Consider the following 20,057-nt stretch of genomic DNA (forward strand, 5'->3'; position numbering starts at 1 on the left):
TATTAGATGACATTGCAGCTAGTCTTAAAATTTTTTTGGTAGGATACTATAGTACGTCTTTTAAAATGTCCTTCTTTCTAGAGATGTATACTGAGGTAATTATGAATATTATCTGGAATTTTATTTAAAATATGCCAATGGGGAGGGAAGGGTATAAAAAACAAGACTGACCACATGTTGCTAATTGCTGAAGCTGGGTGATGGGTACCTGGGGTTCATTATATTCTTCTCTCTACTTCTGTGTATATTTGAAGTTTTCCGCAGTAAAGGTTTCTTTAAAAAATCAAGTACCCCTGGCTATGATGATGGATTGGAAAGCATCAGGCCCTGTTTAGGAGGCTCCTACAGTAGTCCACGTGAGAGGTGAAATGGCCTGTACTAGAAAGACCACAGAAACAGAAAAAAGTAGAATTCACTAGATATCTAAGGAGGTAGAATGGATAGGGCTTGGTAATTCAATGAGTATGCAAAATGAGAGAGGCAGTCAAGAATGAGGCTCAGATTTCTGGTTTAAACCTGTGGCTGGCACTGAGAAGGGGAAGACTTGGGGAGAAAGGCTGGGATTTGAGGTACCTGTGGAGCATAGCATACATGGCAGCTGAAGCCAGGGGAGTAAAAGAGATACCCAGGATGAGAGAATGCCAAGTGAGAAGGAAGAGTGCCTGGGACACAGTACTGAGGAACACCCAAGGGCCATCTGTTCACTGTAAAGGAGCACGTTCTCTGTGTGTGCATCTGGGCTGAGACGTGTATATGCGTGGAAGGGGAATACTGGCAGCAGGCAGGGATGGGGACAACTGGGGTGGTGGTGGAAGATGTGCCTGTGTCTGTATGTGCATAGCTGGGGGAGACCCTAAGTCACGACTCTCTCCCTCCTTTGCCAGCTTACCCCTCTTTCCAGCCATGGTCTCCATGGGGCCCCCAGGTAGGCTGACTCTCTTCCCTTTGAACAGCTAGGAAGATGTCCCCACCCCTGTGGCTGATCCTCACCTTCAGATCCTCACACAGGTCACCGTAGTCAATCTCGATGAGGGCCTCTCGTGCATAGATACTGGAAGTTCGCTGAGAACCACTCACTGAATCCTCCCCCTGGGAGCTACCCTGCAATGGTGAGAGGGAGAGTCCAATGGAGCACACTGGCCATGAGAATGCTCCTTTAGAGGGTGCGGGGGGGGGGGGGGGGGGCGCTCCTATGCAGCCTTCAAAGTCTTTGAGAAGCACCTTGCTAGAGAGCACCTGTGGCAGAAGGACAGCAGCTCTGAAGGCACAGAGACCTGAGTTCAAATTTGGGCTCTACCACTAACGGTGGGATCCTAGGCAAGTCATGCTGTCAGATCCTGACACCTGAATCCTGATTTAAACACACAAACCCTCAACTGTAACACGGGACAACGCCTGCCTGGCAGGATTGTTTTGGATTAGGAGTAATTATGTCACCCGTTACCATGGTGCCTGGCACATTTCTGGTGTTCAAAATATTTTGCTGAATTAAATTGAAATGCCATTTGGGAGGAGGGAGGGAAAGAGATGTGGGCCTGAGATCCGCGCCCAGGTCTAAGACAGATATATGCAAACCTCCTCTCAGTTAATGTTCCCACCCCTTGCTACCAATTGTCAATTCCAGGACATAAAATGCCTTGGCTCCTCTACTGGCTAGTGTCCCTCCCTTTCCTATGACTAAGCTTTGTCACCTCTGCATTCCTGATGTCCCTTACCCAACCCTCTCCTGGCCAACCTCTTTCACTGCAGCTAGGCCATCATTTCTCAGGTCCCTCAGCTTCTGTCTTTCTTTGCTCTTGGCTAATGTCCCTCAACATGCACTCTTCCCAATAGTCATCACCTGCGGGAGCTAACTTTTTCCTCAAGTCCCTAAGGTTACATACAGAATGATTTCATCTTCTCCTGGCCTCACTCCCTCACCACCCACTGACAACACTACCCCTCAATTCAACTTCCCTCTCACACCAAGGCTATTGCCTTTCACTTCACCTGCCTTCACAGCCTCACCCTGCCTCATCTCCCCTTCATCCTTCCTTATGTTCCCCACCACCTCCACCCACCATCCTTTTCTCTCTCTCCCTGGTCACTCTCACCTCCCATCTCTGGTCAATGTTGTTCATTGCCCACTCCCACCACCAGCCATGACACACACCTCTTCCTGACTAATGTCGTCCATAGTGCCTTTAGACAGTGGCAACTTGATGTCCTGCATCTTGCAGGCCTGTAGCAGGTTGTGGCGGTCACTGCGTTTCTGTTCAAGCTTGGTCTCAATGGCTGTTACCTCCTTCTGTAAGTGGGTCATTTCCCTAAGAAGGTCCAGGGAGAGGTGAGATCCAAATCCAGCAGGCTGCCTGCTCTACCTAGTTCCCCCACCCCAGGCCTGAACCCACTCACTTGTTGGCGCCCCCCAGTTTCTTACGAATCTCCTCCATCTCATGATTCTTATCATTCACCTCCGACTTCTTGGCCAGGTGCTGATTCTTCAGGTCTTGTAGCTGGGCCATGGTCTCATCTATGATCTTCATGTGTCTTTGCTCCTCCTGGTCCCAGCAGGGGGAACAGGACAAGAAGTGAAGGTTTTCCTCATCTCACCTTGGGATCTTCTCCCCTTGCCCCCACCCTTTCCACCAGGCAGAAGGAGCCTCTGGGTGTGTCAGAACCTCTCTTCAATAAGCTCTACTTTCACATACCACCATCACCCTCTGGGCTTCTTTTTATCTTTTTTCAAGTTTGGTTGCCCTCCCCTACATACCCCATAATACAAGTTGCTTGATGTAGAAAAGTTCAAAGTACTGAAACAGTATCAAGTAGGTGGAGAAAAAGTCACTCGTAATCCCACCAGCCACAGATAACCAATTAACATCTTAGTCTGTTTCCTCCTCATATCACTTCTAGATAGCCCTACAGACTTGAGACTAGATTAGAATTAAAACTCTATATTCTGACTTAGTATTATATTTAAGCATCTTTTCCACATCAAAATTGCCATCATGAGCAATATAACATCAATTTTTTAAAAACCCACACAAACAATACTGTGTATTTTCTATGAGTGTACCTATATGAATATACAAGTATTTAAGTAAATGCCTACAAGCTCTGGAAGAATACACACTACATGGGATTAGCCCCAGGAAGAGGAAAGGGAGTGGCATTGAGCATGGTCAGTCAAGGGGATCGGAGTCTTACTTAATAGATCAGATTTCTTAAGGGGAGAATGTTTGGTTTTCATTTTGATCTTAAAGTCACATAAAGGAGACATATCTGCAACTTCCTCCCAAATGGCTCATAAAAACAATATGCATACACAGACAATGCAGAAGCAAATATGGCATGTCAGTGACTGATGAATCTTGGTGACAGGTAGGGGGGAGTTCTTTGTAATACTCATTTTCAAATGATTTCAAAATAAAAAGTCATAGAAACATGACTCTGGATCATCTAGATGTCCATGTACGCCTGCCTGATCTTCATTTGCATTTAAGATTCTGGTGACACCAAAGAGAACTACTTTAATTATCTGGGTTTAATGAAAACACACACACACACACACCACCACCACCACTACCACCAACAAACACAGGCAGACATAAAAGTCAAATGGTTTAAACCAAGTGAAGAGGATCAAATCACCTCAGGACGGGACGCTGTGAGAAGAACAAAGGTTTGACAGGAATTTAAAGAGAAGGAATGTGGGAAAAGGGAGTTGTTAGACAATACCCAGTGACACAGGCATGCTTGACTCAAACTGAGCCGTGGCAGTCAGCAGCACAGGCGCACTGTGAAAAGGGACTCAGTTTCAGCAAAACACCATCATCTGTTGCACTGAATTAATGTGGTTAATTATAAGAATTAATTTGTAAGTTTATCCTGGCTTTCTGGTTAAGTGCTCTAAGTATGGATGTTTGTATATATTTAACAGTAAGGATTTTTTTTAAGCCAACGCTAAAGATCTTAGGTCTTTAAACAGGTTCTGTATATTACTAAAATTTGAAGACCATTTAACTACACACATATATGAATGTAGCATAATTTGCTAAACTCCTAATTCCCAGAGGACATTGGAGAATTTCCAATATAGAACTATAAATGTTTGTAATAAACATCAACCTCCGTGCACAAAGCTGTGCCAGCATTCTGGATTTCCTCAGGTATTACTGAGTAAGAGGGGATAAATACATTCTGAAGAATCTTGATGGATGGTGCCATATGGCATAAAAGAATGCTGGTCTTGGGCACCGTGGCCAGTGTTAATCATTTTTTTTAATCTTGGATGTGATAGGAAACAAATTACCTCTGATTGTTGCTTTAATTTGCATTTCTTTGATTTCTAATAAGGCTAAATTATGTGTATGTGTTTATGGGCTATTTGAACCTTCTTAAACTGTTTGTGCCTCTTACTCATTTCATTTTTCCTATTTAGGTCTTGGTGTTTTCTTATTTCAACAGGGCTTTATAAATAATGGATATTATCCTTCTATCATATCTCTTCCAATTTTTCCTCCCAGTTTTTAGTATGTCTTTTCATGCTCTCCTTCCTTACCTTCTTGAGCTTTTCTATCTCATTTTCATCCTTTTTCACTGTCTGCTCCCACATGTGCACTTTATCCTGGTCCTCTTTCAGTTGGTTCTTTTCAAAATCCAACTGGATGCCCAAGCGAGTCTTCTGATTCTCAAACTCCAAACTGTGGGGAAAAAAGAGAACTAGACCCAGGATGCAGGGACTCAGGTACTACCAGATTTCAGTCACCACTCAGCTCATCCCTCCATATCCACATAAAACTATTCCAACTCCAACTGACGCTGGAGAACTAAGTTCCTCAGCCTTGCCTTGTGGATATGGCACAAGGCAGGGGAGATCAGGCCAAACTCCACTACTCCCCCTTTATACATTGGAAGACTCCAGAACCTTCCCAAGTTCCTAGGAGGCACAAAAAGGTCCACCTGAACCCACCAGCCATGATAATTCCTACTTATTAAGTTTCTGTGTACTTTACAAAATTACCTCTAATCCTCTAATTAATAGCTCCACAAGTAAGCATGATTATCCTAATTTTACAAATGAGGGAACATGGGCCAAGAGGTAAAAGACCTTGCCCAAGGCCACACAGGAATCCAGGTCTAACACCAAACCCAGGCTGTTTCTCCTATGGCACCATCGCAATGTAATGTGGCAGAATAAGAGGTCTGGCATCCAAACTCTGCCATTCACTAGTAGTGTAATCTTGGCCAAGGTAGTTATACATTCTATGCTTCTGTTTCCTCATCTATAAGATGGAAATAACAGTAGTGCTTACCTCATAGTTATTGGGAGAATTTTTTAACAAGTTAATATGCATCCAGTCCTTAGAAGCATACCAGACACACAGTTAAATACTTAATAAATTTTAGTTACCATCATTATTGACAGTATCCTGGTTGCATTCAGCTTATACTTGCTCATGGGCTTTGACTCTTTCCAATGAGCCCACCCACCCTCCCCCATCCCAGAACCTTCAAGGAGCAGAGCTCAGGTAGTAAAAACAAAACATAGAGAAAATACTAGATTTCTGCTATTGCCCTGCTCCCCATCTCTTCAGAAACTCAAAGAGTATGTAACCAGCATCCAGATACTAGCAGGCCAGACAGGGCTAATTTCCAACTGCCTCCCCACCCCCGCAATATGGTGTGACAGATGCTGCCAGATGTCATGCTAGCAGCTTAACCCTATTAGTCACTATAATCCAAATGGAATGTAATTAACTCTATAATTTTGAGCTATGCAATTTTAAGTCCAATATCCCAAGCATGACTCATAAAGCCCTCTGCAATCTGGCCCCTGCTGACCTGTCCACCACCCCCGCCTTCCTCCTGACCCCATTTTTATGCTCCAGACATTCAAAACTACTTAGTTTCCAGTACAAGGCATACTCTCTCACACCTCCAAGCATGCTGTTCTCACTGCCTGGAACTCCCTTCTGTCTGCTGCCCAGCTGGCCAAATCCTACTCACTCTACAGGCATCCAGTTCATCGCTTCTTGTTCTGGAAAAGCTTTCCTGACAGTTGTGAGCAGGTTCTCCGCTTTTATTACATGTTTCTGGGTTTCCTCCCTTTTTGGTGCAGTTAATTATATCCCACAGTTCGTAACATGCTTATGTTCACTGTCTGTGCAAGACCATGGTCTCCTTTGGCTCAATACCTGATTTCCATTCCCGTTACTCTCCCTACAGTGAGCACACACTCCAAAGTGACATACATACATACATACATACATACATACGTATATAGCCTTAAGAATACACACCCTTATAAAATATACTTGTTTTTAAATGTACACAAATACAATTATAAACGTATCTATGTTACAGCCTGTAAATCTAGTTCTTGCTTTGAACTGCTACACAGTATTGCATAGTCTATATATTCATCACATTCGACTTATATTTTCCTCCAAGTGATGGCCATTTACGTGGCCACCAATGTCCAACTACTATAAATTATGCCAAGACACAACCCCAAATGTGTCTCTTTGTTGCCCTGTGGCAACACTCTCTCTGAGCTATATATCCAGAAGTGGCTTTGCTAAGTCATAGAGCTTATGCAGACTTATTTTCACCAAATACTGCTAAGACTGTTTTAATTTGCATTTCTCTGATTAGAAACAAGACTGAACATCAATCTGTAGTTATCAGCCATTTGTGCTTCTTTTTCCATGAAATGCTAACTACACCCTCTGTCCATTTCTCTATTGGGTCTCTCGTTTTTATCTTTCTTCTTGATTTGCAGTTCTTTGAACATTTCCTCTGTATTTTCTATGTACCTCAAGTACAGCATCAATGACACTATTTTGAAATTGTTGATCTACTTGTTTGTCTCCCCCACTTCCACAACCCCCTGAGGACAAGGACAGTCTCTGATTCAATTCTATATCCCTTGAGCCTGGCTTATGGGTAGAAGAGCAATGAATATTTACTATATGGGCCATGAGCTACATAAACTGCAGACTGAGACCCAGGGTCCAGGGGGCGACCTCTTTTAAAGATTGTCACGTTCGTCTGTGTCACCCCAATCTCCCCACCAATACCTAGCACAGGACAACTTTGTACAACATAGGGACTCAAGAAAAGTCTATTAAATTAACAAATATAGTAAAGAGGGGGAAGAGAAGAGGAACTGTTGTGTTGTTCTTACTATTCTTCCAACTTCATTCCATCCCCACCCCTCTGCAATGCCCATCAGGATAATGACAATAATAAAAGCTAGCATTTACTACTCTTGGTAGGTGCTAAGTATTATCCTAAATACTTTACAAGGACGAGTTCATTTGATCTGCCTAAATGCCATGAGACAGGCATCCTTATTATCCCACTTTACAGATAAGGAAACTGGGCTTCGGAGAGGTCAAGTCACTGCCCAAGATAATGAGTTATGGAGCTAGGATTCTAACCCAGGTAAATCACATTTAAAGCTGGCACTCTTAAGCATGAGACCATGCCACACTGCCTCCCTGATGTTCCTGTTCTTTAAAGCCGACCTACTACACCCATCGTTCTAAGAGCTGCTCCTTGTCTTATGATGGCATGTGACTTCCCAGGATATCAGGCTGGGGGCTCAAGGGCACCCCAGTGTGTCCTCTTGTACCCCACACTTCCACTTACCGCTTCTTGGCAATTTCGTTCTGCCGCTTCACCTTCTCTTCCTCAAACTCTCGGATGTTGCGCACACCAATCTCCCGACAAAACTCTTCAAACACCTCATCCTCCACCTGAGGGGAGAAGCAAGGGACAGCAAAGGCCCTCTGGATCAGAGTGCTGCTGCCAGTCCCAGTCCCACCCCACTGCACACACTGGCATGGTTCATCCCTTACCAACCTGGTTCATCTTCTCCTTCAAGTCTTTCATTTCCCTCTCTCGGCTCTGGATGATCCTCTTGATATCATTAATGCGAGGCCCAAAGTTGGCTAGCTCACTCTCCAGCTTGGACTTTTCCTGCAGGAAACAGGGTTGAGGGAAAAAGAGACCAGGCTCTTTGGAGGAACGGAGCCACCCTGAGCTCACCGGCCCCTGCAAAAGAAGGGCTAGCTCTCCACATGCTGAGAGAACATGGCTCACAATTCCCCAGTCAAGGTTCCATCATCTCCCACTTGAACCATCACACAGCTTCCTCCTCGGGCTCTATTTGGCTAGCTTTAATCCACATGGTAAACATCATCAGTTACAGGTCCACATTTCCTTATCTATAACCCTCGGAATTCAGACTTTTTGATTTTAGAAGAAAGTAAAGGGATATTTATACTACACTTTAAATAATGCCTCCAGGTGGTCTTGGGAAGCACCCTATGATCAAACACATTAATATACCTAGAAGAGCACCCCCACTGAGAGGGACTGAAATGCCAGCGTTCACTTTCAATTCACTTTCAGAAGCAGCTCAGATATTTGTTGAACGAATAATGCTAATAATAGCATCTAACATTTACTGAGCACTTACCGGGCGCAAGGAATCAGTCTAAGTACTTTACAGGCATGTAATCATTCAATCTTTGCAAGAAGGCTATAAAGCAGGTGGTATTCTGACTCCCATTTTACAAATAGATGAAAAACTGATGATGACACATTAAGTAAGCTGCCTCCCACCATAAAGTCGAGATCTGAAGCCCGGGCTGCTATGCTTGGTTCCCTGAAGCAGGCTGGGAGGAGAGAGGGAAATGGGATACATTTCCACTCCCAGAGAAACTCTGACCAGGAATGTGAGGGTGGCCTTTGGAGGACAGGGCTGAAGACTAAGCCCCACCTGCAGATTCAGGGCTAGATGTCTTGTCTTAGTCTGTTCCAGGTCACTCTGCGAGTACTTGAGCCGCATCTGTAGTCCATGGGCCTGAGACTGCACCTGACGTAGCTCTGCCTCTTTCCGCTTTGCCTTCATCTGCTCCTGAAGTGGACATGACAGAACAGCTAGGTGATAAGAACAGGAGTGGCCAGCCTGGGCTTAGGACTCCAAACCCTGGGGACAGTAATGCCCATGACTTACTTTCAGTTCCTCTGTCAACCGCTCCTTCTTCTCTTTCAACTTATCTACCGCTTTCTCATCCCAGCGCCGAGCCTTGGCTTTCAAGTCACTGGCTCCACCAGAGATCACCCCTGACTTCTGGAACAGGGTCCCATCCAGTGCCACCGTCTACACACAGTAGGGAAAAGAGAGAAGGAGGGAGAGAAGATGAAGAGTCTCCAATACTAAGCCTGTCCAGCTCCAATGTGCACAAGGGAATCCATACCTTGTGACGCTGGTGGCCGCCAAAGGCAATGCGGCGGGCATCCTCCACATTGTCACACACAAGGGCGTTGCCACAAGCATATTGCAGGGCCTTTTTGATGTGGGGTGGCTCATAGCGAATTACGTCAATCACCAGCTTGGCCCCCTTCAGTTCCCGGAGCTTCTCATCTGTAGGTTTCACCTATGGGAAGAAGCTCAGTAAGTGGGAGAACATGGAGGGCTAGGAGAAGGGGCCCTCTCACACTGCCCTGACCCCATCCCCACCAGCCTCACCTCCAAGTAGTCAAGAGGCAAGAAGGTCTCAGGCTCCCCACGCTGTTCCTTGATATACTGAATACAGTCCCGGCCTGTCTTCTCAGAGTCCACGATAATGGCATCCATGTTCTTGCCCAAAACCTTGGTCACGGCAATCTGGTACTTCTTTTGTGTGGGCTGACAGAGGTCAATGAGGCGTCCATACTGAGGAAAGTCAGAAGAGAAAACTGAAGCATGAGGCTTTTGGGGACTGACTCAGGAACCCCAATTCCCAGTTCAGAAGTGGCAGACCAAAACCTGCATGAGGAACGTAGCTTCCATGCTATGGAGGAAAAGCCTACTCTGTCCCCAAAGCAACAATCACTCCAGTCATGCCTGAATCCAAAATCATCTTTCTAAACCTCAGTTTTATCATTTCACAGACCACTACTGCCCCAGGCACTATGTCAGATACCCCTTACATACATTACCTCAAATTCTCACAAGCACCCAGCAAAATAAATCTTTTTCTAGTTCATGTCCCCCATGCCCCCTAAGCTAATCATGGTTCCCTAAGAACTATCAGATAATGGGTAAGATCTTCAAGGGCAGGAAATGAGCCTAAATCATCCTTATAAACTCCCCAGGAGTGTCTAGAGGACAGATCAGGAAATATCTATGGAACCAAATTAAGTTAAACCCAGGGAAGGAATTATAGCAATAGAGATCCTTATAAACTCCCCCAGAAGTGTCTAGAGGACAGATCAGGAAATATCTATGGGACCAAATTAAGTTGAACCCAGGGATGGATAGCAACAGAGAGAGAATACTCAGGGAACTCAAGATTTGGTTTATGAGGCCAAGAGCTCTGATAAAGCCTAGGATATCCCTACAAGCAAACGAAACACTTGGTACAGGCCATGTGAGCTCATATCAAAGCCTGCAGAGTTACTTCCTATGAGACTAAATCATATCCTGTGGCTCCTCCCACTTCCAAAGGCCTCTCCAGTTTCCCAGCATCCCACAGAGGAGTGGAAGCAGCAAGACAAAACCTTCAAGAAGTTGCAACTGGTGTGATAGAAAGAACAGGAGGTTCCAAGTCAGACATAAGTTGGGTTTGGATTACAATTCTTATAAGCTGTGCTGTTTTGGGTAAGTCATTTCATCTCTCTGAGCCTGTTCCCCCAGCTGTAAAAAAGGGATCAGCAATCTTGTCTTCACAGGGCTGCTGACAGCCAGTGGGAGAGTAGGTGCTCAGGAAAGGAGTTCCCTTTCCATTCTTACCACAGAGCCAGGGTACAAGCGCTTGATGCTTTCCATAATCTCTGCCTTTCGCTGTTGGCGGCTGCTCTCCTGGCGGTCAATACGGGCATCACCTAGCTGCTCCATCACCTGGTTCAGCTCCTTATTGATCTCATCAATACGCCGTTTGGCCATCTCCACCTCCTCTGTCAGCTCCCCCTCTAACTTCTTCTGCTCCTCTAGGGACTGCCTACAAAGTGAGGGATCACAAGGGGTTACCCTGGCTAGTGAGAAAATATACCTGGCTGAAAGGGACTCTGGGGATCCTGCCTGAGGAGGGGCAGGACAGATAGGGTTCACAACAACAGCCCTGGAAATAAGAGGAAAGGCTGCAGAGCCACATACTTGCTAGTGGTAATGTATTCCTCTAGTTTCTCAATCCGTTTCTGATTCTCTTCAATCTCCCGCAGCTTTTGCTTGATCTTGGCCTGGAAGAAAGACAAATATACACCATCACCAGGGGCTGAGCAAGCTCACTCTAAGACCATGGGGCCCTGGCTTATACCTGCTATGTGCCCACTGATCAAAAAGCCCAACAGTCCAGGACAGTCTGTCACTAATGGGGGAGACCTACTAAAAAGCAGACACACAACAGTGTTCAGTGTGGCTCTGCTAATTGATGCCCCTCCCAGAGCCCTGAGACCTTCTCATGACGTTCTACCTAGCCTGGGTAGAACATGTCCTGGTTCTGCCACTTCATAATGATGTGACCTTAGGCAAATTACTTCACCTCTGCACTATAGTTTCCTCATTTGGAAAATGAGGAATTAAATGAGTAAATACATGTAAAATATAGTACCTAGCAAACAGTAAATGCTTACTAGTTGTTAGCTATTGTCATTACTGTTAAGGGGCACCTGGGTAACTCAGTCAGTTAAGTGTCTGACTTCGGCTCAGGTCATGATCTTGCGGTTCGTGGGTTTGAGCCCCGCATCAGGTTCTCTGCTGTCAACACAGAGCCTGCTTTGGATCCTCTGCTCCCCTCTCTCTGTGCCCCCTCCCCTGCTCATGCTCTCTCCCTCTCAAAAATAAACATTAAAAAGAAAAAAAAAAAAAGACTTTCATCACTTCTTTTTTCTCTGGACCATCATCCCTAATCTTGTAACACATGCCCACCTCTGTCTCTACTTTCTTCCGCTCTTCCAGATCCAGCCGGTCCTGGTCGGCTTTCTGATCTCGATTGAACTTCTCCAGCTCCTGAGCCAACGTAGCCGCTCTCTTGCTGGCTTCTTCTTTCAACCGGTGGTATTTCTTCACCTGTATTAGGAACAGGTAACCAAATCAGTCTCTGTAGAAGCACAGCAATCCCCCACCCCACCCCCAACCTCCCAGAGCTTACCTGATTCTCCTCCAAGGTTAAGTCTCTGCCCTGACTCTGACTCTCCTCTTCCATCCGTTCCTCAAACTCCTGCCGGGCTTTCTCTACTGACAGCATCTCCTTTTCCAGCTCATCCATGTCACCTTTACGCTTCTTGTAATGCTTCTGAGCATTCTGTAGGGACTTCTTGGCTGCTTCCAGCTTCTTGATTTTGTGGGAGGTATTCTCCTTGGCTTTGATGTACTGAGGCCGCTTCTGGTTCAGCTCTGAGTCCTTCTCCCTTTTGCCGGAGGGGGGGTGGTGGGTAAATCAGTTAGCACTGTGGCAGAAGAGAGGGTTCCCAGGCTTTTTACCCAAAGGGGGGGCCTGATGTCCCAGCCAGCCTCAGGGAATTGCTTAAAGAACGAGGACCTGATGCCCCACAGATCCTCAGAAAAGGGGCAGTCTGACTACTCCCTGGAACTGATGGCTTCAGCCTGGCATTCCGGCCATTCCATAAGGTAAAGCTGCCACTCCTGCCTCAGCCCTAGCCAGGCCAGGACCCTCAGTAACAGCTCCCAAGAATGCCCTATGTTCATGGAGTTGTCCCCCATCTGATCTAACTTTTTCATGTCCTTTAAACTTCTAGCGCCAGTTTTCCTCTTCCAGGAAGGCATTCCCAGCCACTCTAGTAGCCAGGCCTCCCATTGCTTCCTCTCACTTGGCAAGGTCCCCACCCCTTTCAAGTTCTCTCTTTCATGAGTAGCCATCTACCCAGAGTCTGAGTACTCAAATGCTTTGTCTAAAATGCAAGTCAAGAAATGTGTTTGGTTCTGGCCAAAGCAAGTCAAGAGGAAGACAAACTAGGACGAACACCGGACTCTAGGCTCAGAGGAGCCCTAGGAAACAGCACAGCCTCTTGGTTTCCCATAGGTTGCAGGCCCAGGCCTGCCTCTTACTTGATCTCCTTCTCAATCTGCTGCTGCTCCCGCATCATTTTGCCCAGCTCCTTCTTCTTCTCCTTCAGCTCATCCTCTACCTTGTCCATACGCTTCTTGTCCTTCTCGATCTCCTTGTTCTTAGAGGCCAGTTCCTTATTGAGCTTCTCAATCTCCACTTCATTGTGATAAAGCTTAAAGAGCTGCAGCTGCACCTGAGCTCGCACCACCTCATCCTTCAGGCGCTGGTAGCGGTCAGCCTGCGCAAACAGGAGCACGGAGGCAGGTGTGCATCAGTAAGGCACTGGCTCGACCCTGGCCCCTTAGAGCCCAGAGGTAGCCTAGCCACCTACCTCTTCTTTCTCCTGTTTGGCTTCCTTGCGTTCAGCCGCAATGTTTTTTTTGCGATGGTAATTAAACTGTGTGTCCTCTTCAGCCTTCACCATTTCCTTTTTTCGCTTGTCATACTCCTGGGCCAGCTCCCCAGAGCGACTTATCTCTTCAAATAGAGCTGTCCTCTCTTTGGGATTCTTCATGGCAATAGATTCCACAGCACCCTAGTAAAGATCAAAACACTCTCCCCATTTAGAGCCTATCCAACCCAGTTCCTTCTACCCATTTCTACTCAGTTATTCAGAAAAAGGTCTCTGACCCTCTCCCCGCACTAGGTGCCACATTTCACACTGGGCCTTGAGGACACGTTCCCTGCCTCTTGAGGTGCACACAGAGCAAAAGAGACAAAAGCAAAGACAACACCATGTGTTATGTGCAGTGACAGAAGCAACACAGAAAAAGCACTAAGTGAAGCTTGGGGGTAGGAGACTGATAGTGTCTATCCAGGAAAGCTTCCCAAAGGTGACATCTAAGTTGAGTTTGAAAGATGGGGAAGAACTAACCAAGAAAGTTAAGAGAGAAGGTCATTTCATGTAAAGGACAATTAATATGCAAAGGCCTGCAGGCCAAAGAAAGCAAGTGAATTTGGGGAACTATAAACAGTTTAACTGAGCTGGAATGCAGGGTTGGAAGGGAAAAATACTGACAGGTGAGGGGCTAGTAAGGTGGGCAAGAACCAAAGGATGATGTTTCCTGAATGCCAGGAGTTTGGAGTTTATGCTAAAGCAATGATTTAGCATGCATAATAACCTGGAGAGCTTGGTAAAACACTCAGTGCTGGGCCCCATCCCATAGTCTCTACGTCTATAGATCTGGGATGGGACCAGAGAAGGTGCATTTCTAGCATGTCCCCAAGTTGATGCTGATCCAGAGACTATAATTTGAGAACCACCATCATAAGACAATGAGCAATCACTGAAATGCTTTAAGGAGGAAAAGGAAAGAAACAGATTTGTGTCTTTGCAAGATGAACCTAGCCTAAGGGATGAACTGGAAGGGGACAGACTGGAGTCTTGTAAGCCCAGTGAAGAAGCTGCTACATTAATTCAGGGGAGAGATGAAGCTCAAGATGAAGCAGGCCCAGTGAGGATGGGACAAGGATCAGCAAAGAGCAGACAGCCAATAATTGTTAAAAATGCTCACCTGGAAGACGAGGAAGTTACGAGCTTTGATGAGAATGCCCAACTTCTCTAATTCCTCACTGTACTCATGTAGCTGAACCACTTTGTTGTTGATCTTGTACTCAGAAGAACCCCCTACAAGACAGTGCATGAGTTAGCTGAAGGTCAGACATCCACCTATCCCAGTCAACTAGTCTAGTCACCTCCCGGGACCCAAGGGGAGCCTTCTGGCCAGCCTCACCCACCAACAATGACACGGGCAAAGGTGCGGTCCTCAGCACCCTCCTCAGAGTAGACCATGCTGACAAAGGCCCGATTGGCAGCTGGCTTGCCCACAGGAGCTCCATGGATCAGGTCCCTCAGGGTCTTTACTCGCAGGTTGCTGGTTTTCTCACCCAATACAAAGCTGATTGCATCCATGAGATTTGACTTACCTAAGGGAGTAGGGGACAAAGCAGAGGAGGGGAAGTCAGGGAACACTGCTCTGCCCCCACCGGAGCCCTGGTTCAAGGGCTGAGAAAAACAGTCCCTTTGCAGCTATTACCTACAGCAGTTAAAGACTAGAATCCCATCTAAGGAAACAGCATATTCACAAAATGGATTGTTCTACAACCATTAACGACACGGGGAAATGCCCATAATAGAAGAAATAAGCAGATAATATAACTATAACAAAAAATATAGTTTGATCTCAACCAAGTTTAAAAGTTAAAAAAAAAAAAGAGCTAAGGGAAGGTGATAATGGGGAGTTGCTGTTTCCTGTGTACACTTTCAGTTTTGCAAGATGAAAAAGTTCAGGAGATCAGTTGTACAATGTGAAGATACTTAACATGGCTGAACTGTACACTTAAAAAATCGTTAAGATGACAAATTTTGCTATGTGTATTTTACTATATTTTTTAAAAGGCATATTCCTATTGTGATATGATATGACGCATACAGCATCATCTATGAAGTATCTTGCCAAAATATTTAACCTGAATCTGAACAAGCCTTTAGACCTACCTTCCAGTTTACAGGAAATATAGTAGTTAGAGGAACATAGTAAGTGACACTATGAAGAAACCTTAAGACAAACACAGAATGTGGGATACTCTCCAAGACAACTGGCCTGATTTTTTCAAAAAGTGAATGTCTAAAAAGAAACATGTGGAGAACCACTCCAGAACACAAGCGATTACTGAGAAATAAGCAAAGGCAGTGCACGAACTTTGATTGGATTCGAGTTTCCCTTTAAAACCAAAACCAAAACCAAAACCAAAGCCAAAGCCAAAACGACATTCTGGGGAACAATTAGGGAAGCTTGAATATGAACTAGATAACTGACGACAACAAGGAAATTAATTTTCCCGGGTGTGATCACAGTCTACTGGTGACACAAGAGAATGATGATTTTAGGAGTCGAATGCTGAATCCCTAGAGGTGAAATGTCATGAAGTCCACAGCTTACTTTCCAATGATTAAGCAAAACACACAAGTAGGTTTGAATATTTTCATAATAAAAACTTGGGGAGAGGCAAAGGCATAGAAAAAAAAAATACATGAAAATGTGAACAGTGTAACCAGTGGTCACTTCCCAGAAGGAAAATAGGTTAACAGGTCAGGGAAGGGTATCTTTTTACTGTCTATCCTTTGGGATTTTTTAAATTTTATACTGTGTGCATATATCAGCTATTCAAATAATTAAGATTTTTTTAACATTAAGAGTGGTTATCTTTTCAATAGTGGAGTCACAATTGTTACTTTCTTCATTTTAGACTCAGGAAAAAAATTTTTTTTCAATTTAGACTGGGGGTGGGGGGGGTGGGAGAACACTTTAATCTCTATAAATGTTACTTCAGGATTATACCCCAGCATGTTATATGACCTTGAACGGAAGACCTGATTTCCCACACCTTTCTACTCAGGTATAAAAATAACAGCCCAGTTCCTTCCAAAGCAGTACAACACCGTGATTAAGAGCTCGGGTTCTAGTCCAATAGACCAGGTTCTTAGTTTCACCAATTCTTAGCTGACCTTCCATTCCCTCACTTCGAAAATCTAAAAAACCACAACTGATAGGTAAAGCCTCTAAAATAACGCTTAGCACACAGTTCTCTGTCGGGAGTGGCAGGAGCACAAGGCTTTGAAGTATGACAGGCACAATTTCTGACCCTGGCTCTGAGAATCAATTAGTGTGCAAGTGATCACAACTGTTTGTGCCTCACTCTTCCACCTATGAAACAAAGATAATGGTACCTCCCTGATTGGGTCATTTTGAGAATTTAAATGTAAAAGGTCCCAATAAATAAAGTACCTGACACACACTGGTGCTCAATAAATGGCACTCCTATCTTAACACAGGTCTGAACTCAGCTCTGTCTCCCTTATCAGAGCAGGACTAGCACACCATGCTGACCAGGAGTCAGACTTTTAGGCACCCACTTCCAACCTTTAGGCTTCTCCCATGCTCTCCAGAGATGGTTAGAACGTCTCACAATCAAAGCCCTCCCTATGAGCAATCATTCGATATTGTAAACATTTTTATAACATGCATTATGAGCTGAACACTGATCAAATGTTTTAAGGAATGTCTTCTTTGGGGCACTCATAAACCAGTAATGAAAACACAAAAACATATACCATAAATACAAGACAGAAGAAAGTAAACATTAACATGTGCCAAGTGTCTACTGTGTGCCACAGAAGAAACGCAATTCACTCTTCTTCTCTGCCAAGGAATGGGTTGTGGAGGTGGGCATTGAAGAATTGGGGGAGGGGACAGGGTCCAGACCAAGGGGGTCTTTTTGGAACAGCTGGGTATACAAATCTACCCACGCTGAGGGGAGTGAATGCCAAGAGGTGCATCCTGGCTCTTTCCACGGGGGCCACCACTCGAAAATCCTAAGAAACTGGAGTGAAACCCCAAGCATTAGTCCTCTAAGCCAGTGGTCCTCAAGCGAGGATGGAGAAGGCAGAGAGTGATCTGCCCCACCTCTCAGGGGGACACAGGCAATATCTGGAAACATTTTTGGTTGTCACATCTGGGGGGTAGGGGTGCTATCATCTAGTGGGAAAAAGCCAAGGATGCTGCTAAACATCCTACAATGCACAGGACCTACCTCACAGCAAAGAATTATCTTGCTAGAAATGTCAACAATGCCGCTGTTGAGAAACCCTGCTCTACAAAGAGCACCAAACACAAGCAAAACCCCAGGGAAGGTCACAAATTTGAGCTACATCTGCAGAGAAAGCCCCTCATACTAGGAAATGATTTAGCTAAAACATCTCTGGGGTGGAGGAACACAGTGGGATTCCAAACAGACTGCCTATGGGGGTAGATGGAAGGAATCCATGGTGTATCATTTAGAAATGAGGCGTTAAGATATGAAATAGAGGTGTTACCTAGCCACTCTTTGCCCCTCCCCAGTTTTGTTGATATAACTGACATATAGCATTGTGTTAGTTTCAGGTGTACAACATGATTCCATAGCTGTCTATATCGAGAAATGATTACCACAATAAGTTTAGTTAGTTAACATCCATCACCTCACATAAACGATTTTTTTTCTTGTGATGAGAACTTTTAAGATCTATTCCCTCAGCAACTTTCAAATACACAATACAGTATTTACTGACCACTCTTTCCAAAGACACCACCCAAGTCACTGTATCCCATCAACCTAATTTCCTGCATAGCATGTATCACAGCCGAATAGTCTTATTTTCTCCTTCTTTATTATTGTCTTTCCCCTCTGGAATGCAAGTCCCGAGAGTAAGGCTTACTCTCTTCTTCACTGTTTCCACAGCACCTCGAATAACTCCTTACAAAACTGTAAGCATTCAATAAATTTGGCGAGCGGAAGAGTTCTTTTAACGGCTTCAGTGGTAAATTAAAGGGATTCCGAAGCACCCCCATCTCTGAGATGGGGGTGGAGGGTGGAGACCCCAAGCACGCCAGCTGGAGAGGCGAGCGCGGGATCAGAAATTCAAAACTGCCGCCTCCGGAGGAGAGTAAAAAAAAGGACGAATTGGAGCATACCAGAGCGAAGCGGGAGGGGGCGCTGGGCTGAGGCAGAAGTGTACCGCTGGAGACCGGGGGCCAAGGGAGGGCTACCAGAGGTCCCACACCCTCCGGAGGGCTCAAACAAGGCAAGGGGAAGTAGCCGGAAGCAGCAGGTCCGGCGGAGGACTGCACGGCCCGCCGCTGGCAGTCGGCTCCGGACGCGCCACTTTTGGCGGGAGGGGGCAGTGGGCGGGGTAACGTACAGATCGGCCCGTACCACTTGCTCCGGGGAGGGGGCCGCACAGAGAGCGGGCAAGTGACACCTGGGGAAGAGGTTTGAGTTAGAGCACTCGAGCGGGCAAAGCGGGTTCGAGTTGAGCCCGCTCAGGAGGGAGAGGAACCTGTGAGGGTTCCCGACATTTCAGGTCACACGGGCTGGGTTGGACTACTCTGCTGCCGGATAGGGGGTCCAGGCTGGGACGTGCGGAGGGCCGCAGCCAGGTTTATCTCACCAGAGCCATTGGGTCCAATGATGGCGGTGAACCTCTGAAACGGTCCGATAATCTGCCGACCCTTGTACGACTTAAAGTTCTCGATCTCAATCAGTTTCAGGAAACCCATGACAGCGGCGGCGCCGGCGGCTGTACAAAAGGCCGCGCCGTACGCCCGGGAACTGGGGTAGCCCGCGCGGGAAACACCGCAGTGCAGGCCGGGCGGAAGACAAACCTCGCGAGAATAAGTCCAGGCCTAACGGGATTTCCGGCTTCCGGCGCAAGCGGAACCAGGGGCGTGGTGTGGAAGTTTTGTTGATCCGTTGCCAGGGCGCAAGCTTACCACGGACGTTTGGGTCCCGCCCCCCTTTCTTGTTGCGTGGCAACGCCAACCACTGACACAGCCTACCAAACCGCAGAGGAGGCGGTTACGCAGGACTCTGCGGCTTTTGGGATCCGAGGAAGCAGGCAGGACCAGAGCCCAAGCTTACTGAGACAGAAGTCACAGCAGGGTTATGCCCTCCAGGGCAAGAGGAAGGTGGGAGCTTGGCAGTGGCTTTAGCCTGGCCGGCTGGAAGGCTCAAACAAGAACAGGGTCGGGAATTGGAAGGACCCCGAGGAGCGAGGGCTGTATGGGAAGGAGGGGCCAGTGGGATGATTCGGTGTTAGGTGAGCTCAGACCATGCTGATGGTGAAGTAGAGTTGGAAGTTCCACTAGGAATATGGGTAGGAATGGGTTGGGATGGGAGGGGGAGGGAGTGTGAAGGGAGAGGAGGGTACTCTGGAGCGGCTGGCTATGGGCTAGGGAAAGCTACGGCCACAGGTACTGCCTCTGTCTCCCGCCTCCCACCTGTTCTTCCAAGCAGAATTCAGAGACTGATGCTGTAGCCCAAGAATAGTCTTGGACCTGAGCCACTTGTTGGCTACTTGAACACAGATCCAACCTGGGAGCTTCAAAATTGATACTCCTTGCTAAGAAAAGTATTTTGTGTGAACTCCCTGGAGTCAGGGTTCCTGAGCCAGTGCTCTCCATCTCTATTCTC

General features: G+C 46.2%; 1 protein-coding gene across 5 annotated transcripts in view; it reads right to left on the reverse strand.

Moving 5' to 3' along the window:
- SMC1A (structural maintenance of chromosomes 1A) overlaps nt 1–19,219 on the reverse strand; it is a 47,377-nt gene extending 28,158 nt beyond the window's left edge. For 3 of the 5 annotated variants that reach the window (XM_047093673.1, XM_047093672.1, XM_047093671.1), the window contains exons 1-19: nt 19,036–19,216; nt 14,784–14,972; nt 14,561–14,673; nt 13,378–13,581; nt 13,046–13,284; nt 12,129–12,387; nt 11,906–12,046; nt 11,135–11,217; nt 10,772–10,979; nt 9,527–9,712; nt 9,255–9,434; nt 9,011–9,157; nt 8,774–8,911; nt 7,852–7,968; nt 7,639–7,745; nt 4,544–4,685; nt 2,395–2,540; nt 2,153–2,306; nt 991–1,101 (exon numbers count right to left, since the gene is read on the reverse strand). In XM_047093673.1, coding sequence (XP_046949629.1) covers nt 991–1,101; nt 2,153–2,306; nt 2,395–2,540; nt 4,544–4,685; nt 7,639–7,745; nt 7,852–7,968; nt 8,774–8,911; nt 9,011–9,157; nt 9,255–9,434; nt 9,527–9,712; nt 10,772–10,979; nt 11,135–11,217; nt 11,906–12,046; nt 12,129–12,387; nt 13,046–13,284; nt 13,378–13,581; nt 14,561–14,673; nt 14,784–14,972; nt 19,036–19,144 — 2,973 coding nt within the window. In that variant the 5' untranslated portion in view covers nt 19,145–19,216. Of the gene's footprint in view, nt 1–990; nt 1,102–2,152; nt 2,307–2,394; nt 2,541–4,543; nt 4,686–7,638; nt 7,746–7,851; nt 7,969–8,773; nt 8,912–9,010; nt 9,158–9,254; nt 9,435–9,526; nt 9,713–10,771; nt 10,980–11,134; nt 11,218–11,905; nt 12,047–12,128; nt 12,388–13,045; nt 13,285–13,377; nt 13,582–14,560; nt 14,674–14,783; nt 14,973–19,035 lie in introns of all 5 variants that reach the window. The other 2 variants (XR_006964741.1, XR_006964742.1) reach the window with 2 other exon arrangements.
- Between the last annotated feature and the right edge of the window lie 838 nt (nt 19,220–20,057).

This window comes from Lynx rufus, unplaced genomic scaffold, assembly GCF_022079265.1.
Source record: "Lynx rufus isolate CCGP_SWC_20201006 ecotype Redwood Valley unplaced genomic scaffold, mLynRuf1.p SCAF_35, whole genome shotgun sequence".
Taxonomy (NCBI): Eukaryota; Metazoa; Chordata; class Mammalia; order Carnivora; family Felidae; genus Lynx; species Lynx rufus.